General features: G+C 51.7%; 2 protein-coding genes across 15 annotated transcripts in view; one reads left to right on the top strand and one right to left on the bottom strand.

Moving 5' to 3' along the window:
* Positions 1-7,999, top strand: part of DHX30 (DExH-box helicase 30) — a 35,694-nt gene extending 27,695 nt beyond the window's left edge. For all 3 annotated transcript variants that reach the window (XM_062568653.1, XM_062568652.1, XM_062568651.1), the window contains 9 exons: positions 1,025-1,200; positions 2,342-2,548; positions 2,926-3,007; positions 3,523-3,716; positions 3,797-3,956; positions 4,232-4,389; positions 4,823-4,926; positions 5,062-5,201; positions 5,968-7,999. In XM_062568653.1, the coding sequence (XP_062424637.1) occupies positions 1,025-1,200; positions 2,342-2,548; positions 2,926-3,007; positions 3,523-3,716; positions 3,797-3,956; positions 4,232-4,389; positions 4,823-4,926; positions 5,062-5,201; positions 5,968-6,203 (1,457 nt within the window). In that variant the 3' untranslated portion in view covers positions 6,204-7,999. The remainder of the gene's footprint in view (positions 1-1,024; positions 1,201-2,341; positions 2,549-2,925; positions 3,008-3,522; positions 3,717-3,796; positions 3,957-4,231; positions 4,390-4,822; positions 4,927-5,061; positions 5,202-5,967) is intronic.
* A 633-nt stretch (positions 8,000-8,632) lies between these two features.
* The window catches only part of MAP4 (microtubule associated protein 4), a 142,685-nt gene continuing 131,850 nt past the window's right edge, over positions 8,633-19,467 (bottom strand). For 11 of the 12 annotated variants that reach the window (XM_062568638.1, XM_062568637.1, XM_062568645.1 and 8 more), the window contains 4 exons: positions 16,173-16,254; positions 14,047-14,159; positions 11,945-12,122; positions 11,732-11,815 (listed from right to left, as the gene is read on the bottom strand). In XM_062568638.1, the coding sequence (XP_062424622.1) occupies positions 11,808-11,815; positions 11,945-12,122; positions 14,047-14,159; positions 16,173-16,254 (381 nt within the window). In that variant the 3' untranslated portion in view covers positions 11,732-11,807. The other variant, XM_062568641.1, reaches the window with a different exon arrangement.

Below are 19,467 nucleotides of genomic sequence, written 5' to 3'. Positions count from 1 at the left end.
GATGTATCTGCTTGTTGCATATTTACATGCACATAATTGTGCATGTAAAACACAACTCATAGTAGAGACCATCCTAAAATGTATGTAACCAAAAAACCCCCTGACTTTCTGTCTGCCTCTAGCAATTCAAAATTAGGCGAGGAGGAAGTTGCTAAATTGTGCATTGCTGTAGCTGTGTGCTGAACCTACATAGAAAAGATTTGTTTTGTTTGAAGGAGGTGTACAGTTGTGGGATAGAGATGTACTTCATAGCTCAGCTTAGATTAGTGAATTTAATTTTTTGTATCTGAAGAGGAAATTTAAAACAAAAGGCCAGTATTACTTTCCAAGGCTTGTGAATTTTTATTTATTATTTTTTTATTAGCAGACTTCCCTACCTTATGTCAAATAGGGCTAGCCAGGAGCACAGCTTTGAACAGCTCAGCTGCAAATAAATGCTGGTGCTCTCTCCAGAAAACTGTATGTTTGTTCTTGTGCTCCCTTGCTGGTGTACAGGGACATCACCATTACCAGCAGGAATTTCTCCTGCATCACTGATCTGTTATACAGAAAATATGGGGTATAAAAGGGTTAGGCCCATTGGTTAGTAACCATTCTTGACCAAGAGAGACCGAATGACAATGGGGATGCCCAATTCCCCTGCCCCACAGGCCTTTTGAAGAGGAGGAGCTGCAGAACTGGACTGTGGAAGGGAGTGGGATTTCTGCTTGGAGCCCAGGGATATTCTGGTGGTGTCATTTGCCTCTGTGGGGCAGGAGAAAGTCAGAGCTCCTGCTAGTATTGAGCCATAGGTCAGAGCAACTGGAAAGAGGCCTTTCTATGTGATGTGTGGAAGTTTTTCATGGGATCTGTCAGGCAGGAGTCAGGTAACCACTAGTAATCAGTATTACAAGTGGTACCTCTACCCCTGCCCTCCATTTCTAAAGATGGGAGGGATGGTACGGGGGAGCTGAGTATCTCTGTCCTGTACTGTTGTTGTGAAGGAGCTCAGCAGGGCAGGACTGACTTTATCCTTATCTGCTAGTGCACTCCAACATCCCCATGATGGACCAACAAAACATCTTCCAGCGGCCTCCACCTGGTGTCAGAAAGATTGTCCTGGCCACCAACATCGCTGAGACCTCCATCACTATCAATGACATTGTCCATGTGGTGGACAGTGGCACACACAAAGAGGAACGCTATGATCTAAAGACCAAGGTACCGATGCCTTCTTGCCTGTGCTAAGTGCATTTAGGACATGCTGGAGCTGAGAGTTATTTTTAGAGCAACATTTGAGAAGTCATTAATGGGATGGTGTATTCAGAGCCATTTCCTGTTTGACTCCTGAGGTGCTAGGACCTTGTCCCCGTTGGTGGACTGAGCTCCTGACTGATTATTTGAGAAGTGTTTGTGTTTAGCCAGTTCCCTGCCAGATTCCTTATCAGCTTTTGCTGCACAGGCAGAAGTCTGATGTCTTCCAAGGAACTTGAGGCAAATCTTGTTACTTCCAACTTCTCTGTGTGCTAACTTTTGTAGCTTTTTCATTTGCTTTCTGCCTTTTTTTACAGTCCTCATCATAAGCCTCTTTCTAACCAAAGCATGTTGAGTCCCGCAGGACAGCTCTGCCTTACTAGGTACTGCTGTTGTTTGAAGCCATTTTGGCCCCAATGTCTTAGTTTTCTAGGCAGAGACCAGGGCTTGGAGTGCTCATTAGCTGAGGGCGGTGCTCCCAGGCCATGTTTCTAGTGTTGCTGGGCCCTAGGAGGGCTTTCCTGAGTGTGCTTTCTTGGCAACTCGAGGCAGCTGTGCCACTGTTGCTCTTAGAAGAGATCCTGGCTATTTACTGCTACTGTTTCCCTTCCCCTCTAGAACATCTTTTTACATGGCCCGGTGGTGATTCACACTTCAGGAAAGATCTACTTTAAAAACTCCCTTTTTATATGTTCCCAGTTTTAACCCAGTTTTATTTCCCCGTGCAGTTCACAGCAGAGACCACAGCGCCTGTCGGTAGCAGAAGGCAGGAGGCAGTATTAGCATGGGGGAGGTCAGGACCACATCTGGCAGGCAGCTTGGAGCAGGACTGTGTGCTCAGGGCCCTGGTGAGCACTGTGACTCGAGACAAGGCAGGTGTCCAGCAGATGGCATCAGGGACTCACTCCTGCATTTAGGCCTTCGTGCTGCTGTTGCTAGAGACTGGCACTGCAGGATTCAGGAGAACGGGAAGGGTTTTGCTAATCCTTCAGTAGGATGGTTCGTTGGTCACAAGAAGTTTCCAGGGTCCCTGGACCGGATGTAAAGCTCCAGTTTAAGCAGGCTAGACAGCTGTGAGAGCTTTCACATCTAACACTCCTTTTCCTAGGTGTCCTGCCTGGAAACAGTGTGGGTGTCCAAGTCAAATGTCGTACAGAGGCGAGGGCGTGCTGGCCGCTGTCAGTCGGGATTTGCCTATCACCTCTTCCCTCGCAGCCGCCTGGACAAGATGCCAACTTACCAGGTCCCAGAGATCCTACGCACTCCACTGGAGAACCTGGTGGTTCAGGCCAAGATCCACATGCCAGAGAAAACGGTAAGCAGAAGCTTACAAGGCTGCAGTGGACTGAAGCAGCAGGATGCAGCCTGCCTGCTGCCAGTTCCACAGATGTGATCTAACCACAGATTTAGTTAGGAAAAATCCAAGATGTTGATGACTCTAGCTCTTGCTTTTGTAAACCGCAGTGTTATCGAGGGAAGTTAAGCCCAGGAAGCGTACAGATCACCAGGGTCACGGACTATGTCTAAAAGATTCTGTGCAAGAATAGAGTGGACTGAGTTCATATACCTGTAGCCAAATAAAGGAAGAAATGATGTTGCAGTCTGTAGCCCTGGTGCAGGGTAGTGGGCTCCTGAGGGCTCTCCCTCCCACCTGTTTGGGAAACGTCTTATTTTTTCCACTGTGTGTTGCAGGCAGTTGAATTTCTCTCCAAAGCTCTGGACAGCCCTGACATTAAAGCTGTGGATGAAGCAGTGATCTTGCTGCAGGAGATTGGTGAGCTAATGCTTTGTCCTGGGGGCAAGAGTGAGGGGAATGTGTTTGCTGTCCTAACATGGGAAGCAGGAGTTGACACAGGATCGTATGGGACGGACTGGGCAGGGCTGCTTCCCCGCCTACAGATAGGGATGGCAGCTGACAGGGACTTTGCAACTGCCCATGTTGTGGTGCCTTTTTATTTGCCACACTACTGTGCTCAGGGAGTGGGGAAAACTCTGCACTTTGCATTTTAAAGATAGGCAGGGAAGGAAAGCTGTGACTTGGAGTTCATAGCTGGGGTCTTGGTGACTGTCGTCTGGCTGTTACAGCCTTTTCAGAGAGGCCTCAGGTCAGTTAGCCCTGCATGGTTCTGGGTGGTTATTGCAGGCACCTGTGCTGCGTGCCTCTTCTGATGCCGGATCTTCCAAGCCAGCAGGAGAGTTCTCCTGGCAGCTGCCTGAGGCCACTGGCCACCACCCGTTTGGCCCTGCTCAGAGCTGATGGATGCGCCTGTGCGGGCGACTCTTTTGCAGGAGTGCTGGACCAGCGAGAAGCCCTCACCACTCTAGGCAAACGCCTTGCCCAGATCTCTACGGACCCTCGGCTGGCAAAAGCCATCGTCTTGGCATCCATCTACCGCTGCCTCCATCCTCTGCTCGTCATCGTTTCCTGCCTCACTCGGGACCCCTTCAGCAGCAGCCTGCAAAACCGTGCGGAGGTGGACAAGGTGAAGAGCCTCTCCTGAAGGAAGGTAGAAAGGGGGTAGGGAAGGGACTTTAATTTGTCTTACATGTCTCTGTCTCCTAGGCCAAGGCTGTTCTGAGCCGAGAGAGTGGGAGTGATCACCTGGCATTTGTCAGAGCTGTGGCAGGCTGGGAGGAAGTGCTGAGACGCAGAGACAGTCGTGCCAGAGATAACTACCTGCAGGACTATTATCTCTATGGCCCCAGCCTTCGGTTCATCAATGGTGAGTCTCATAGGCTTGCTTCTCCCTTCTGTCCCCCAAAAAGGCTGAAGCACCTGGGAAAAGTGCAGTAAGGTAATGGGATAGAGGTGGTGCGTCGGAGCTAGAGAATGCAGAGGTAGCTCTGGCTCCCAGGGCAGCCCCAGGCAGCAAAGGTCACTTGTCCTAGGGCCTCTGAGGCCAGAGCTGGTGCCTCCCTGCCAAGATCACTTCATTTTCAGTAAAATAAAGTAAAGTACAAATCTCTCTCTCTCTCTGGGACTGTCTGTTCCCCACAGGCCTTGTCAAGCAGTTCTCTGAGAACCTCTATGAAGCCTTCCTGGTGTCATCCCCATCTGACTGTACCATGCCCTCATCTGTGTGTAACCAGTACAGTGAAGAGGAAGAACTGGTCAAAGGAGTCCTTATGGCTGGGCTCTACCCCAACCTCATCCAGGTACTGGCATCCCACGCTACAGCTACTGTCCTGGGCTTGCTGTCACTGCAGGTAGTGCAAGGAAGTGTGTAGTGAAAAGGGGCCTGTGACAGGAGTCTCATGCTCCTCTTGCGGTATGCTCTTCCGCCTGCTGCTCCTGCGCTGTCCTTGCCTGCGCGCATCTGTGCTTGGGCTCACGTCACTTGGTCTGTGGCTATTGAGGTCACATCTCTCCTCCTGTTTGCTGCCCCTTGCATGGCATTTGACTGCCAGCTCGAGTCATTCCCCACATACGTATGCTGCTAACCCAGTGGTGCTGTTGGAAGTACAAGGGCATTTTTTCCCCCTCACACGTACGTGGTCGAGAGGCACAGCTGCAGGGAAACCTTGGCTGGCTGCTTGTGGGCTGTGCCTACCAGATACGTGGGGATTTGCTGAGATGTCCTTGTTTCAGGTGAGACAAGGCAAAGTGACCCGTCAGGGGAAGTTCAAACCCAACAGCTATGCGTATCGGACAAAGGCTGGCACCGTTCTGCTCCACAAGTCAACCATCAACAGGTGAGTGATCTGTGTGTGGCTGTGAATGTGGGAGGGTGGTGAACCAGCACCCTTGGTGCTGCCTTTCACAGTCGTGCTGGTACCTAAGTATGACAGTTCTCTGCCTGTGGTTGATGAACCTGTTCCCCTGTGCAGGGAAGCATCCAAACTGTACAGCCGCTGGCTAACGTACTTCATGGCGGTGAAGTCCAACGGTGGGGTGTTTGTACGGGACTCCTCCCAGGTCCACCCGCTGGCTGTACTGCTCATGACTGACACGGATATCCATGTCCGAGGTGAGTGTTTACAGCACCTGCAGGGTTAACGTGTCTGCCTCCATCTCCCTTTGCGCTGCTGCGGGCTTCTCCCCTCAGTGCCCTCCCATCACTGAGGAGCTGCTGGTGCCCTGGGTGCCCTGTTCCTGCAGAAGCGCATCAGTCCAAGGGGCTCCGCGTTGGCTACCTCTGATCAGTTCAGATAGTTTTGCCTCTTGCTCCTTGGCCAACTGCTTTCCAAGCCTCTTGCTTTGAACCGGGTGCTGCTGTAATGGGGCCACAGAAGGAATGATTTGTGAGCTGCTCTTGGCCTTAGATCTCCAAATGAGATAAGGCAACCAAGCCAAAGGCAGACTGAGCAAGCAGACTTGTGCCTGGAGACTCGTACTTGGGGAATGAGGAACTGGGCTAGTATTCAGCTGTGGCTGGGGAGGAAACTGGTGTGTGTGGAGGAGTGAGCTCCTCTTCCCAGGGACATGTTGCTTTAGGTCTTGGGTTTTGGCAAAGCTGCAGTCAGGCTGTAGCCCTAGAGCTCAGACAGGCTGTGCAGAGTTGTCTCATGTGGGGAAACAGTGGGAGGACCGCAATGTGATGGGTCAGAGCGCTTAGCTGGCCCTCGTGGGGACTTCTCTGACCCAGCTGAGCATCCAGAATCTGAGCTAAAATGAGTGTGAGGTGGACCTACATCGCTCCTTGAAATGGTGCTGGAGAGAGTTGAGTGGACAGCAGAGGCTGGAACAGGTCAGCAGTCTTCCTGCTTCTCATCTGCTCTCTTCTTCCCACTAAGATGATGGCTGGCGAGCAACAGTGTCCCTGACAGACAGTGATCTCCTGGTGCTGGAGGGAGACTCCTACACCATCCGCCTCCTGCGTGATTTCCGCGTGTCGCTCTCCAAGATGGTGGAGACGTGCCTGTGCTACGAGATGGCAGCCATCCCTGGGGACCTGCACCACCAGCACAGCCAGCTGCTCGACATCCTGGTGGATCTGCTCAAAGGCCCTCCTGGCAGCTTTGGTGCTTAAGCAGAGCTGGAGGATTGTGTGGGGACTTGTATTTTGTATAAAGATGTTCACAAATGTTTATTTAAATAAAGTTCTATTTATCCCTTGTGAAGTCATCTCTCTCCATCCTAGAAGATTAATGTTGTCTGAATCTCCTGCTGTTGGCTCCGTGCATGGTCACCGCATAGGAAGAACCAGCGCAGCACCGCCTGGAATGGACTGAAAGTGCCGATTTTACCCTGCCGCGAGCTTCGTGGACGCTGCTTCCTCTGCTCGAACCGTCACTCCCTGAACTGGAAAGCAAGGACACAGCTGCCGCTTGCCGTCCTCTGCCCCATCCCCACAGGGCTGGGCCGGAGCAGCTCTGGCAGGAGAGCCGCTCTCCGCTCAAGAGGAGGATGGAAGTCTCGGCTTGTGGCTGTGCCTGCTCCGGAGGCCAGGGCCAGGCAGAGCGGGGATCCGGCCACTCCGGGGCTGGGCGCTGATTTTTGTCGTCTTTAATTCTCCCTGCACCGGGCGCCGTGGGACCGTCGGCGGCGCCGGACACACTGCTCCACGCGGGATCTCTGAGCCTCCCAGCAGGGCCCTGCCGCCCCCAGCGCGAGCGCAGTCGTGGCGTTACGAGTATGAGATGTGACTTGTCCTTCCTAATCTGCCTGTACTTTTGTCCTCTTGCGTTGTTATTTTTTTTATTATTATTTCTTGTTCTCCCTACGTCAAGGAGGCCGGATCCCTGTAACTTGTGCAACACAGGACGCGATTGTAGATGCCAGTCTGCCTGTGAGTGCTTTCTCCTGCAGGAGGCCAGGAGCATAGGCACCAAATCCTTTGTTTTCTATGAACAGGGACCATATTTCTGTGGAAGGAGGAGTGGGACAGGCACAGCGCTCAAGGAGAGAGCGGGAGTTCAATCCCAGCTTGGCCTTGGATCCCCTGTCAAATTAAGACAGCGACCTACCTCACAGGGCTGTTGTGAGGCTTCGGTACTGTTGGCAAAGCGCGCGGGAGCCGGGGCCGCGGCGGCCGGGAGAGGCCCCAGCGCTTGGGGCGCAGGCGGCGCAGCGGCGCGGAGCTGCCCCTCGGGGCGCAGGCGCTGCGCGGAGCTGGGCGCCCGCGGGAGCTGCCGCCGCGGCCGCTTTCGCCAGCAGCGGGGCCGAAGGCGGGCGCGGGACGGGCGCGCGGTTGTTTTTATTCACCGTTTCGTACGCTCTTTGTATGTGAAAGCAGGGCGAGGGCGACGGCAGCAGCGGGGCAGCTCGCGGCCGGCCCGCGGAGGGGCCGAGCGAGGCCGCGGGCGCCCGCGCGCAGCGGAGCTGCCCCAGCGCGGGCTCCTGCCCCGCGGCGGCCGCTGCAGCGTCGCTCTCCTGGTCGAGCTCCACGACAGTTTAATTTAGGTGCCGCGGGCTGCGGCGCCGTGGCAGGGAGGGACGCGGGAGCGCGGGGCCAGTGGCGGGGCCGGGCGCCCCGCGGCCGCACTCAGGGCGGCAGAGACGGCGCCCGGCGGCGTCCTGCAGCCTGTGGTCACTCAAAACTTCTCATCTTCATTTCGCTTGCTTGAGGTTGTCACTATTATTTGACCAGTGTTTGTTTCTTTTGGCCTGTATAAGGGGCAGTATGGGTTTTGGTTTTGTTCTGATTTTTTTTCCCCCCTCCCCCTTTCCAGCAGGTTAAAAAAAAAAAAAAAAAGGAAAAAAAAAAGACTAAGCTATTGTCTAAATGGTTCAGAACTAGTGTGATATTGGGATACTTCAGTGGCTGTTATGTGATACTGGATCTTTTTACAACATAGATTAAAGACAATAAAAAGGGATAGAGTAGTAACCGCCTCTGGCCTCTTTTTTTCTTTTTCCCCCTTCCTCTTTTTTTTTTTTTTTTTTTTATTTGAGCAAAGGCTGAAGCTTGTTTTATTGCTTTTCCTGGGGCTGGGAGAAGCAGGGCTGAGTGAGGCGGGGAGCAAGGGGAGGGCAGGGAGGTGCCCCGGGGCTGCCTCCTGCCCCACGGCCCTGCTGCCAGAGGGGGGGGCGAGGACTTGGCTGTGCAGTGCCGAGCGCGGCCTGAGCCGCGTTGCCGGCAGCGGCCAAGGGAGCAGCTGCCCCCGTGCGTCCGGGGGGCTCCCCAACGGGCGCAAGATGCTGCTTCGGCCTTTGCGGAGGTCGGGGCCGGCTCGGGGCTGCTTTGGGGGGAGGGAGGTGTTTAAAACCCCACCTGGGCTCAGCTGACCCAAGGGGGGGGCAGAGGCAGGGCCGGGAGCCACCTCAGGCCCCAGCACCCGCCGGCTGCAGGCCCAGCACCACCATGAGCCCCCAGGGAACTGGCCACAGTTGGTTCCCCCCCCCCCCCCCCCATCTTCATCGATGCAGCCCGTGGCCGGGTGTCCAACAGCCCCCTCTGCTTGCCAAACCACCCCCCCAGCCCCAAGCTCCCCACAAACTCACGCCCAGGCGGAGGAGGAACATCTAGAAGCTTTATTTATTTCAACCCTTTACAGGAGGAAGAATCACAACATCACATCAGGGATTTTTTTTTTCTTTTTCTTTTTTTGAGCTAAGGGGGACAGTCCTACAGCCCCGAAGAGGCAGGTGAAACAGAAAGGCAGAGGCAAAACCCAGACTGCGATGGTGCCGCTCTGGGGCCCCGGGGGGTCCCGCGCGGGCCGGCTCCGCACCCAGAGGGGCCGGGGCCTCTGCGCCTCAATCCTCCGACACGAGCGCGGCGATAACAGGACGTCACCCGGCGCGACCGCGTCACACGCGCCTCGCGCCGGCCCCACGGCGGGCAGGGGCAGCCGCCCCCTCCGCTGGCAGGGGGGCTGAGGCAGGCGGGGAGGTGGCAGCCCAAGCTGTGCTGCTGCCCCCGCCCAGGGAAACTAGAAAATCTGCCAGGGGAAAAAGAAAAAAAAAGAAAAAAAAAGAGAGAAAAAAAAGAAACACACCAGGCCGCGACTGCGCGAGGGCCCCGCTCGCGCACCCGCGTGGGGAAACTACATTCAGTCCGCGGAGGGTCCCCGAGGTGCGAGGGCCAGCCGAGCCGCCCGCTCCTGTGGCCCCGCTGCGCTGCCGTGCTCCGCTGTACAGTTAAAAAAAAAAAAAAAAAAAAAAAAAAAAAAGCCCCGAAGTCTCATATTTGCCACCGCTCCGCGAGGAGCCGCAGGGCTCCGGCAGCCTCGCGCCGCTCCCGCGGCCCTGGCAGCGCCCGGCCGTGCCGGCCAAGTGAGGTCTCGGCCATTGCCGGCTCGCTCCTACTGCTCCGCATCGGAAACTAAAGCCATTTTCGCCACGCATCAATCACTTCCCAGGCTAGCAATATATATATACAGCTGCTTCCTTAAAACACAATCAAAAAAAAAAAAAAAAAAAAAGGAAAAAAAAATCCTTATTAAAACTGAGACTGTCCTAGAAAAACCACAGCAAACTAGTGCATCTGGATTTAGTTCACGTCAGCTAAACACAGGCACAACAAGTGTTAGAGAACGTGGCACAGAAGCAAGGATGCTTCGCCCCGAGCCAAACTGCGGCAGCTGGGCAAAGCCAGGGGCCGGTGGCGCTCCGGCCCCTCTGCAAAGCTGCCTGCAGGAGGTCGCTTGCTTTTTTTTTTTTCTTTTTCTTTTCTTGCTTTCGATCTCTTTTTTTTTTTTTTTTTTTTTTTTTTTTGCACTCGCAGAAGCTGAAGTGCAACGTTGCCGCTCTCCCTCCCGCCGCGGCCCCAGGAGGTGCGCGGGGAACTGCCCTTCTCCAGGCGTTTCGGCTCCCAGGCAGAAACGCAGGGAGAAGGCGACAGCTCGGCTCCCACTGTCTCTTTGGTCACCCGAGAGCGACACCAGAGCCACTGCGGCACCGTCCCTTTCTGTTTCCCGAAGCAAAGTCTGGGACCTTCCCTGGGGAGGAACCTGCTCTCCGGTTCCTGCTCATCCAAACTTCCCCTCAATTCAAGTGCTTGAGTGGGGGGAAGGAAAAAAAAAAAAGAAAAGAAAAAAACCAACCAACCCCATCAGCAACCGGAGAAGCTCGAGCTGGTGCTTCAAATTCAGCAACAAGCGCAAGCGGTGGCCAAGGGGCAGTGATATATCCCGGGAGTGGCAGGGAAGGCCAGGGAGCAGGAGGAAGAGGAGGAGGAAGGGAAGAAGCGGGAGGATTTGGGGGTATATATGACCGCCCCTTTCAGGTGCAAATCTGCATTGCTTATTCAAATTTGTATTCGGAGGAAAAAAAAAAAAAAAAAAAAAGCACTTATGAAACTAGCAGACGACTTGGATGCAAACTAGTACATTTTAATGCATTTTATTAGAAATCATGCAAACTTTAATATAAAAAATACAAGTGCAATAAGAATCTTTGTGTGTAAATACAGATTCCGGGTTATCGTGTCTCTGTCGGCTTCCCAAAAGAAACATTCCCGCAAGCAGGAGAAGCTGCAGGCTTCCCCCTGCCCCTCCTTCGAGCCGCCCCGCCTTAGCACACGTCCGTTTGATCCCAGTGTTTCGTTACTCGGCTTTTTGCTTTAAATTAGTTTGACGACCCAAGAACGCTTTTTTCTTTTTTTTTTTCTTTTCTTTTTTATTTACATTTCATTTCTTTAGTGTCCTTCGCAACGCGAAACGAGGAGCCCCGAGCCCGGACGGCAGGTAAACCTCCTCCCGCGCCAGAGCCGCGCCGCCCGGCGCGGACACCCGACACCTCGGCCTTCGAGAAAAGCGCCGGCGTGCGGCAGCCGGCGGCTCCAGCGCGCGCAGCGGCCTCCTGCCTTTTTCCTGGAGCCCCGGCCGAGGCACCCGCCGGGCCCCGGCAAATAAATAAAGCGCCGCGGGCTCGCCGAGCTGCCCGCACTCCTCCCGGCGCCACCGGCTTCCTCTGCTCTGCTACAGCCAGGTTTCCTTCAACACATCCCTGCGCCTCTCACATCACACATGGCTTAATCCCATGAATTTGCTCCATCATTTTAAAATATTAAAAAACAAAACAAAACAAAACAACAACAACGACGACAAAAGAAGAGTTACGATTGCTGGATATGTCAGTGAGAAGCCAGCAGCGCGGCAGCGGTTAACGCGGCTACTCTCCTACGACCAGGGACGGGGGCGCGGGAGGATCCTCGCGTGGGTTTGCAGCACGGTAAGTTATCACCACATCGCCACAAGGGAGAAAAGGTCAAAGCCAACGGTTAAAAGAGCCCTAACGTGCGTGTAGAATATATATCACCGTCAAACAGGGTCAGCAGAAACTCAAGCGGCGAGGAGGAGAAGATAAAGAAAAAAAAAAGAGAGAGGGGGGATCACAGCTTATCCCCCGTCCGCTCCCCAGGTGGCCCCGGGCCGGCCGCGAGCCCCGAAACGCCGCGGGAGCCGGCCGGGAGCGGGAGGGGAGCCCCCGAGCGGGACGCCGGCCCCGCTCGCCGCGGGGGAGCGCGGCGGCGGCCGGGGCCGGGCGCCGGGCGGCGCGGGGGGAAGCGCTGCTTGGGAAGGAGGGGGGGTCGGAGACGGCGGCGTCCGCTCCGTGGTCCGTCCGAGCCTCGGCCCTCGCACGGAACGGCGCCTCGGGAGACTCAATCTGCAGCGACACAAGGGCAGGAGGGGCGGGGGGGAGAGGGCAGGGGAGGAGGGGGACGGAAGACGACACCAGAATGTCATCGTTAGATGCCTGGAAAATAAAAGGCAATTTTCTGAATTAAAAAAAAAAGAGGAGAGAGGCACAAAGCCCTGCAGCCGGCGCTTCGACGGGGCGCTCGCTCCCCGGCGCGGCGCCCGCGGGCCCGGCCCCGGCACTTACTTGTCTCTTGGATCCGAGCCTCGAAGGCCTGCGTGTCCCGCGGGTCGGCCCCGCTCGCCGCGACGGGCGCTGCCGGCCCCACGCCGTTCTCCCACGGAGCGGCGCCCGCCCGGGCCGCCGGCGCCTCGGCGCTCTGCGGGGCCGGCGGCAGCTGCGCCGGCTCCTCGCTCCCCTCCGCCTGCGAGGGCACAACGCGCACGGTCAGTAGCGGACGGGCAGCCCCTCGGCCCCCCACCGCCAGCCTGAGCTGCTGGGAAAGACCCGTCCTGCCGCCGGAAGGGGCGCCCGCCGTGCCCTGGCGCCAGGGGAGGAGCACAGCACGGGGCGGCTCGCCCAGGCCCGCAGCGGCTCCGCTCCCAACCTGACCCAAAGTCTTATCCACCGCGTGGGCTGCACTCGCCGCTCAGACTAGCTCAGGTCCTCTCCTCGTGGCCTAGGTAGCAACGCAAGCCAGCGGCGCATGGTGGCTCCACACCTACTTGCTGTGGCCTCAGCAAGCAGCAGCTTCTGGCCTCCCTTCTAGCCCGTGAACGGCTAACACTGATCTCCTGGTGCTTCTACAGAAACTTGGAAGATGCCCTCACGTCCAGCAAGTCACGGAGGACAGCCAAGATCTGCAGGATGCCACCGGGACATGGTTTAACCTCTGTATTACTAGGTGAGATTTCAGAGCCAACAAAACATGTCGGATGAGAATGCCATGGACCGAGACTCTTTCTTTGTACCATGGAGACGGGGTGAAATCAGACTCGTTCCAAACAAATAACCTCAATGAAAATCCCAGTTATCAGCAAATAGCACCAGTGTAACTGCCATGGACCAAACGCTCCAGTAACCCAGAAGAGCCGGACAGAGTTACGGCGCGTTGCCTGTGCCTCCCAACTCAGCAGCTACTTTCATAGCTACCTTCAGCCTTTCACATGCTGAGCTCAGATTTGCAGGGCTGAATTTTACACAAACAATTCAAGACAGGAGAGTCCTGATGCGTCCCCAACAAGTAACTGTCACCTCCTGCCTCATTTTAATCAGGATGATTAAACAAACTAAACACTCTGGGGAGTTCTGCCGCGTGACCGGCTCTTTAGGATGGGGATGATTTCTTTCCAGTTCACGCAGCACCTACCACAATGGCTCACCCCAGCTGAACTCCAGGCCCTTCCACAACACAGAAGCGCTCACACAAAGCAGCACTGAGACAACCCCGGGAACTCAAAACCTTTAGGAGAGGTTTCTTTTCCTCACTCTTATCCCACTGCGGGCAAAGACTAAGCCACAGTTTTGCAGTTCTCATGCAGGAACAAGGCAGTTTTCCCAGCTCCCAGTGTGCTACCAGCCAGTTCAGAAGCAGCAGTATTGCAAATAAAAGCCCCAGTGCTAGCGACTGTCTAAACATAATCTCCATCACTGCTCTAATCAGCATGTGGCGTGATCGGTCGGCCCTCCGCATTCATCATTAGGTTATTCGAGCGGAGGTAATTTCCCTCCCTTAAAGAGCAGATGTCTCACTGGCGCAGCGAGACCTGCAGTTCACAGAACGGAGGCTGGGGGCAGTTTGAGTTACGATGTTCTCACGGGGAGAAGCGCTGAATCACACCGGCTGCAAAGCAGCCATCCTTTCCCACCCGCGCGCAGAGGGGCCCTGGCTGGGCAGCAGCTGACGTTACTCGCGAGGGACTGTTACTGGCTGAAAAGTGCTTCTGACAGCCCCAAGGTGCCGTCTCCTAGCACAGAGCACCTTGATCTCAGCAGCTTTACCAGGGCAGCAGAGGGGAGAAGAGGCGCCCGCAGGCCATGCAGTTCCTCTACTGAACTTGTAGCTTACAGAGCAATCCCTGGTCTCAGATTCTTAGAGGAAGGATGCAAATGGGCAGCATGAGGCCTCCAAGTAACACACAGCAGGGAGCACGTTCAGGCAGGCCACCAAAGTGGTTCGTGGCTCTCTTCAGCTCTTATTTATTCCTGAGGTTCATGACAGAGCCCACAGAAATAATAAGTACACGGCTGTAAAAGGCTGAGGGGGGACTGGAATACATCAACAACAGGACAAGGAGAAGCAGCAAATCGAAACCTTGCCCCGATGAACCCACGCTTGCTGCACGCACCTTCACTGTTCCTCCTGCTGGCAAGTGTCCCACGTTATCCAGAGAACCCACTTTTGCCTGGGCCTTCTCCTTGAAGTTCAGCTTCTGGTTCTCAATTTTGACATCTCCTCCTCCTAGAACAAGATTGAATAGGGGCAAACTTACTACCAAATCTGAAACAGTCACATTTGACATCTGTTCCCCTTCCCTGCAACACCGCAAAGGCACCCCTGGGATTCCTGTTTATTTTGGAGGAGGGATGCAGCCAACACATTGTGTCCAGCCTCTCTCCAGCCTAAAAACTGGCAAGGTCAAAGCTAGTGATCTCTGTCTGTGTAGGCTAAGACACAGTACAAGCAAGCAGGGGTGCACAGCAAAGCCCTGGAGGTGCCGTCAGGTAGGAAATGGCACATGTCAGGACAGACAAGCTGGAAGATAGATACAAGCCAACTGTCTTACTAGATCTGCTTCCAAATCTGTCTCCTGCAGAGGTGTGAAATGCTAGTTCAACCCAATCTCACATCAGTGCATTTATGATGCTTCATACCAACTGTCCACTCGTATCTGCATCCTCTGCCAAGTTCTCTAGTAGCTCAAGCCACTTGAGCAGTTGCTAGTGTTAGTAGATCCCACTCCTTTTCATTAACTGTGTTCCTTTGCTCGTTACCCATTCCCACTCCCACTCCATCATGGCAGTTGGTTGACTGACAGCTGTCTCCCTGACCAATGCAAGATGTAGACCCATGTGCCACTGCTTGAGCTACTCAGGAGGCAGCAGTGCTTGCAGGGAGAAACCTGGATGGACCCTAGTGATTTCTTCAGGAGAACCTAAAGAAGGTCAGACGAACTACTGGAGATTTCTAGCAAGATTTTCCTGGATTTGGAGCACTGTAGGTCCTGTTAACAAGTAAGAGGTTATGTGTAGTCTATATTCTAATACTTTTCTCATAAAGCCATTTAAATATTACTGAACACAGCTTTGCTTCTCAGTGACAACATTAAATACAAGAAGTCCTCAGGCACTTCAGAAGCTTTACACGGCTGATGATGGAAGCCCAATGCTTCAGTCACACAAAAGCAGCTAAACAACATCTGACACTAGATAATTCTGGATGGATTATTCTGCTTTAATCAGCCCTGGATAAGAGCAGTTGTTGTCATGCACGGCTTGTTATTAGAGAGTACTGAATAAATGGAGGGTCATGTTTCTGGCACTGTGCTCTCAAAGCGGGAGTGCGTTTTCGAGGCACTGAACCACGGTGCTCTATGCACAAGGTTGAACTGCTTTCAACCTAACAGGACGACAGAGCGTGTACAGGAGCCTTCTAGAAGCAAAGACAAGCCTGTAGTATTTGTTTTCAGCTGTGGCCAGTGAACTTTGTCACTCATGCATGAGTGTTTGAACACCAGGACTTTCCCTGTGCAGAGCAAGTGCCCTCAGATACAGACCAACCAGCAAAAACCAGTAAACTGACCATACTTCAGGGTCCTACAAAAGTATCATTTAGCCAAGCCACCAACAGCCAAAATACCATGAACTCCAGACTTGCCTATGCTCCAGCTGAGCCAAGGGATGGTCATTGCTTGGTTAGAAAACCTGAGATTCACAGAAATTCATGCAGAATAATTGCTATGTTCTCTGCAGGGAGCAATGAATTCCTGCATACTCATTCCACAATGTGTCATTAAAGAGCTGAAAGTGTTTTACCTAAGACAATAATTGATACGGAACTATAGGCTAGAAAGTCCCTTGTATTTACTCTGAAGAAATGCAAGGAAGTTTCTTTAACCTTCCACAGTGTCGGTGTCAACATTGACAGAGCTGCTAAGCCTTTAAGTATGAATGAAGCTTCCAGGCTCCTGTAATGGAGTCATGCTACGTATTGACTTTTTTTTTTTTCAAGTGAGGAGGAAGAACTGAATCAAAGCAATAGTTTATCTTCTCAGCCGGGATGAAACCCCACATCTCCTAATCCCCTCTTCCATCCATGAAACCACTAGGCATTGCTAACAATCTAGACAGTTCTCTTTGAAGCACCCTCTGAAAGCAACAAATCCTTTAAACTATTCCAGTTACTATCCAGGATAATATTAAAGTGACTTGCAATACACACAGACAAATCATTAGAAGATGATAAAATTTCTACCTGGTTTATGCTTGATATTTGCTTTAGAGCCACACTTGGAGGACACTTTGGAAAGGTCAACTTTCTTGTTCTGTATCTGCACCTAAAGAGACAAAAGGAAACAACTCAATGCAAGGAAACATTTCCTATGAACCTCGAGGCCAACAGGCCACCTCAAATATCAGGTCATACGTTGTGAACTTGTGCCCCTTTTCCACTGAATAAATTTTTCCTATTAATTTCCTGGTCACTGTATGCCTAATGTTATAGTAGACTTTAGTAATATTTAAAGACCTCCACCAGCCAAATGTGGTTAATGTGAACGGACAGAAATGAGACCAGATAAAGCCAGCAGAGATGAATAGTGACCAGAAACAAGAGTCTTGAGTTCCTGGCACAGCCACGGAATACAAAAGCATTGGAAGAGGGACCAAAAAACCAATTCCATTGCCATGTGCCCCAGACTGTTTCTGCCTAGGGCTAGCTCTGCCTCTGAAGATATAGACCACTGCCAGAGCAGCTTCAGATGGTTACCAGGAGAGATGTCATCTCATGCTTCTACTCAGAGAGACACTCTTGTGCCATAGGGTCATAGACACACCATCAGCTCCAGCCTTTTCTCTCTACCATCCTTAAGCAAGATGCGGACTGACCCAAGCGTAATTTGTTAAGATACATTTGCAGCCTCCTCACAATGGTCCTTCCTAGCTAAGGATAGGAGATGAGGTAGAGTCATCATGCCCAGATGGAACAAACTGCTTTCACAAGCTATCCTTGCTGTTTCTCAGAGCCAAAACACTCAGAGTGAGGACACTATGTCCTAGTATTATTTAATTTCATCCTACCAGTGACTTGATACTGGTACAGAAAACCTTCTATGAAAAATACAGAATGATGCAATCTTGAAATCATGATATTCGTGACTCAGTAAGTGATTTTCTTTCAAGCTAATAATCAGCCAAATGTTCCAGCATGGTGTTTGTGGACAACAGCTTGAATTTGGAGAAAGGTGTTATCTCTGAGGACAAAGCCAAAGCCACAATGTCATAGATTTTATGCTTTTTCCTCAAAAAAAAAAAAAGATTTTAGCCCTGACACCCAGCCTAAGTACATTGTATAGAGGCTTACTTCTGGTATTTTTAAACTCCTCAGGAAGCTGAGTTTCAGAAACCTAAGGGTCAATTCTTGTTTCGCTAAGCTGTGAAATGCCAGGTGGAAATGCTTAGTACCACCATTTTTGCAGGAAAAAAACCCAAGTTTTTTCCTAGTAAGAGGATCGCCTCTCCCATGTTTGCACCCATCAGCTAGCCTCAAAGTTCTGCTACAGATTCTCTTTCAGAGAAAATGGAATTCATTCTTTTTGAATGCGGCAAGAGTTCTTTCCCTTCCAAACTACTCTAAAAGCTTACTGAGAATTAGCACGATAATTTGTAATACATTTTTCCTCAGGAAGCATAAATCCTGCCTGTACTTGGGAAGAGTGAAGAGTCAAAGCTCTCACATCTCGTTTGTTCAGAATCACAAGAGCAGGCAAATATAGCTCAACCTCCTGCTACGTAGTTCCATGCTAATGCATTTTGTACCCTGACTCGGAGAAGGCAGACGCACCGAGAAGGTGAGATCACAGCCACTACATTTGATTTCATTAGAGGTTGCCAATAGAGTTGCTAGAGTTTTTATAATAAGAGTATTGTTTGCTTGGAACTGGACTAAAACTGAGTTTAGTTTCACAGAAGTGCATTCAAAATGTAGCAACGTTAGTCACCAGCCGGGGTGGACGGACTCAGTTACGACTGCGTGATTTCACCTGGGGAACTAAACAGACCTGCACAGAAGTGTATTGCTTGCATGATTTCCAACACAAGTTTTGTTTAGCCTGCAATGGCAGATTGATTTAAATGTTTGACCTTGCCTTTACAGGGCCAGATACTAAGACTCAAGTGCCAGAACGTTTAGACTTAAAAGTCAGAGAGGTTCAGACAGGAAGTGTGATCCTCACTTCTTTTTAGGTTTTCTATCTCTGACCATTCACAACCCAAGTAATGCCACAGGGTAGAGAAACATATGTAAATTCCAAATCACCTTGTTCAAATCCTTACTGTTATTTTCTTTACAGTGAGAGGGGAAAAATAAAGTGCAACAAAGGCTTTTGCCCAGGGAATCTAATGATGTTTGTGTCAAATATTTCTATCAAATATAATGGAAGTAGCAACAACATCTACTGCTTTTGAACATGTCTTCTTAGGTGTCTTGGAGGGAAGGAGGGAGAAGTTATCTCCATGTACAGAAGACAAAACGGATGTCCATATGGAATTTACCTGACGAGCACCAATTAGTTCACTTGGGTAGGATGTCAATCTCTTCTGCCAGAGCAACCCTGCAGCTGAATCAGAACTTCTTGCTAACCAAATCTCTTGTCCATATGATTCCTAAAAGCCTTTACTGAAGCCACAGCCTGGAATGATGGACTTTCCAGACATCCCCATCAGCAGGGTGCTTCAGGAATAAAACATCAGCAAATCTTTCAGAAGTGACTATTGAACAAGAAAACATTTTGGAAGAGGACACTAACATTACAGTGCCCCAAAGCAATGGAGTGGATATAAAAATGAATAAAAGGAAAACGCTGTTATAGGATGCCAGATTGGCCACTGTGTCTCTTCTACTCACATTGGTACTGCCTGGGCTGGGTTTGGGGGCGTTGGATAGCTGAGAACGACTGTCTGAAGCTGCTTTGGGGGCATTTGAAACCTGAAAATAACACGCACTTTATTCTTAAAGAAAAAAGCATAAGCAGTGGAGCAAGGAGAAAAACTGCAACAGTAAGAAGAGAGTGTGGAAGAAGAGAAAAAGAAAGCAGGCACAGACACCTGTCCCCTAGAGTTGGAAATGTCCCCAAGACAGGACAGAAGAACAGCAAAATGCAAAGAGGAAGGGACAGGTTTGGCGAACTATTAGAAGAAATAATAATTCATCAATGTAGTTAATATAACAAGAAAAACATCTCCCATATGTAGAGCACGTTTCTGTACATTTTCCTGCCCCCAAAAAGGAAATGTACACGTGAGACCCCTTGCCCGTTAGAAGGTTGTACAACATAAGAATGGCAAAAATAAAGTGGATTATAAAACTCCTTTAAGGGCACAAGCACTTCAGTTGCAACAGCTGCTCTTTAACAGCACAGCCAAAGAGACTTCTGCCACAAAACAGGGATTATCTATAAACAGTCTGAACCAAATGTGGGTGACAAAATGAAGTGAAATATGCATTAGAACAGATGTGTATAGCTAGAGAAACTGTATCATGAGGGTACCCA

The sequence above is a fragment of the Rhea pennata genome, chromosome 2, assembly GCF_028389875.1.
Source record: "Rhea pennata isolate bPtePen1 chromosome 2, bPtePen1.pri, whole genome shotgun sequence".
NCBI classification, from domain to species: Eukaryota; Metazoa; Chordata; class Aves; order Rheiformes; family Rheidae; genus Rhea; species Rhea pennata.
This window is presented reverse-complemented; position numbering and strand designations above follow the sequence as displayed.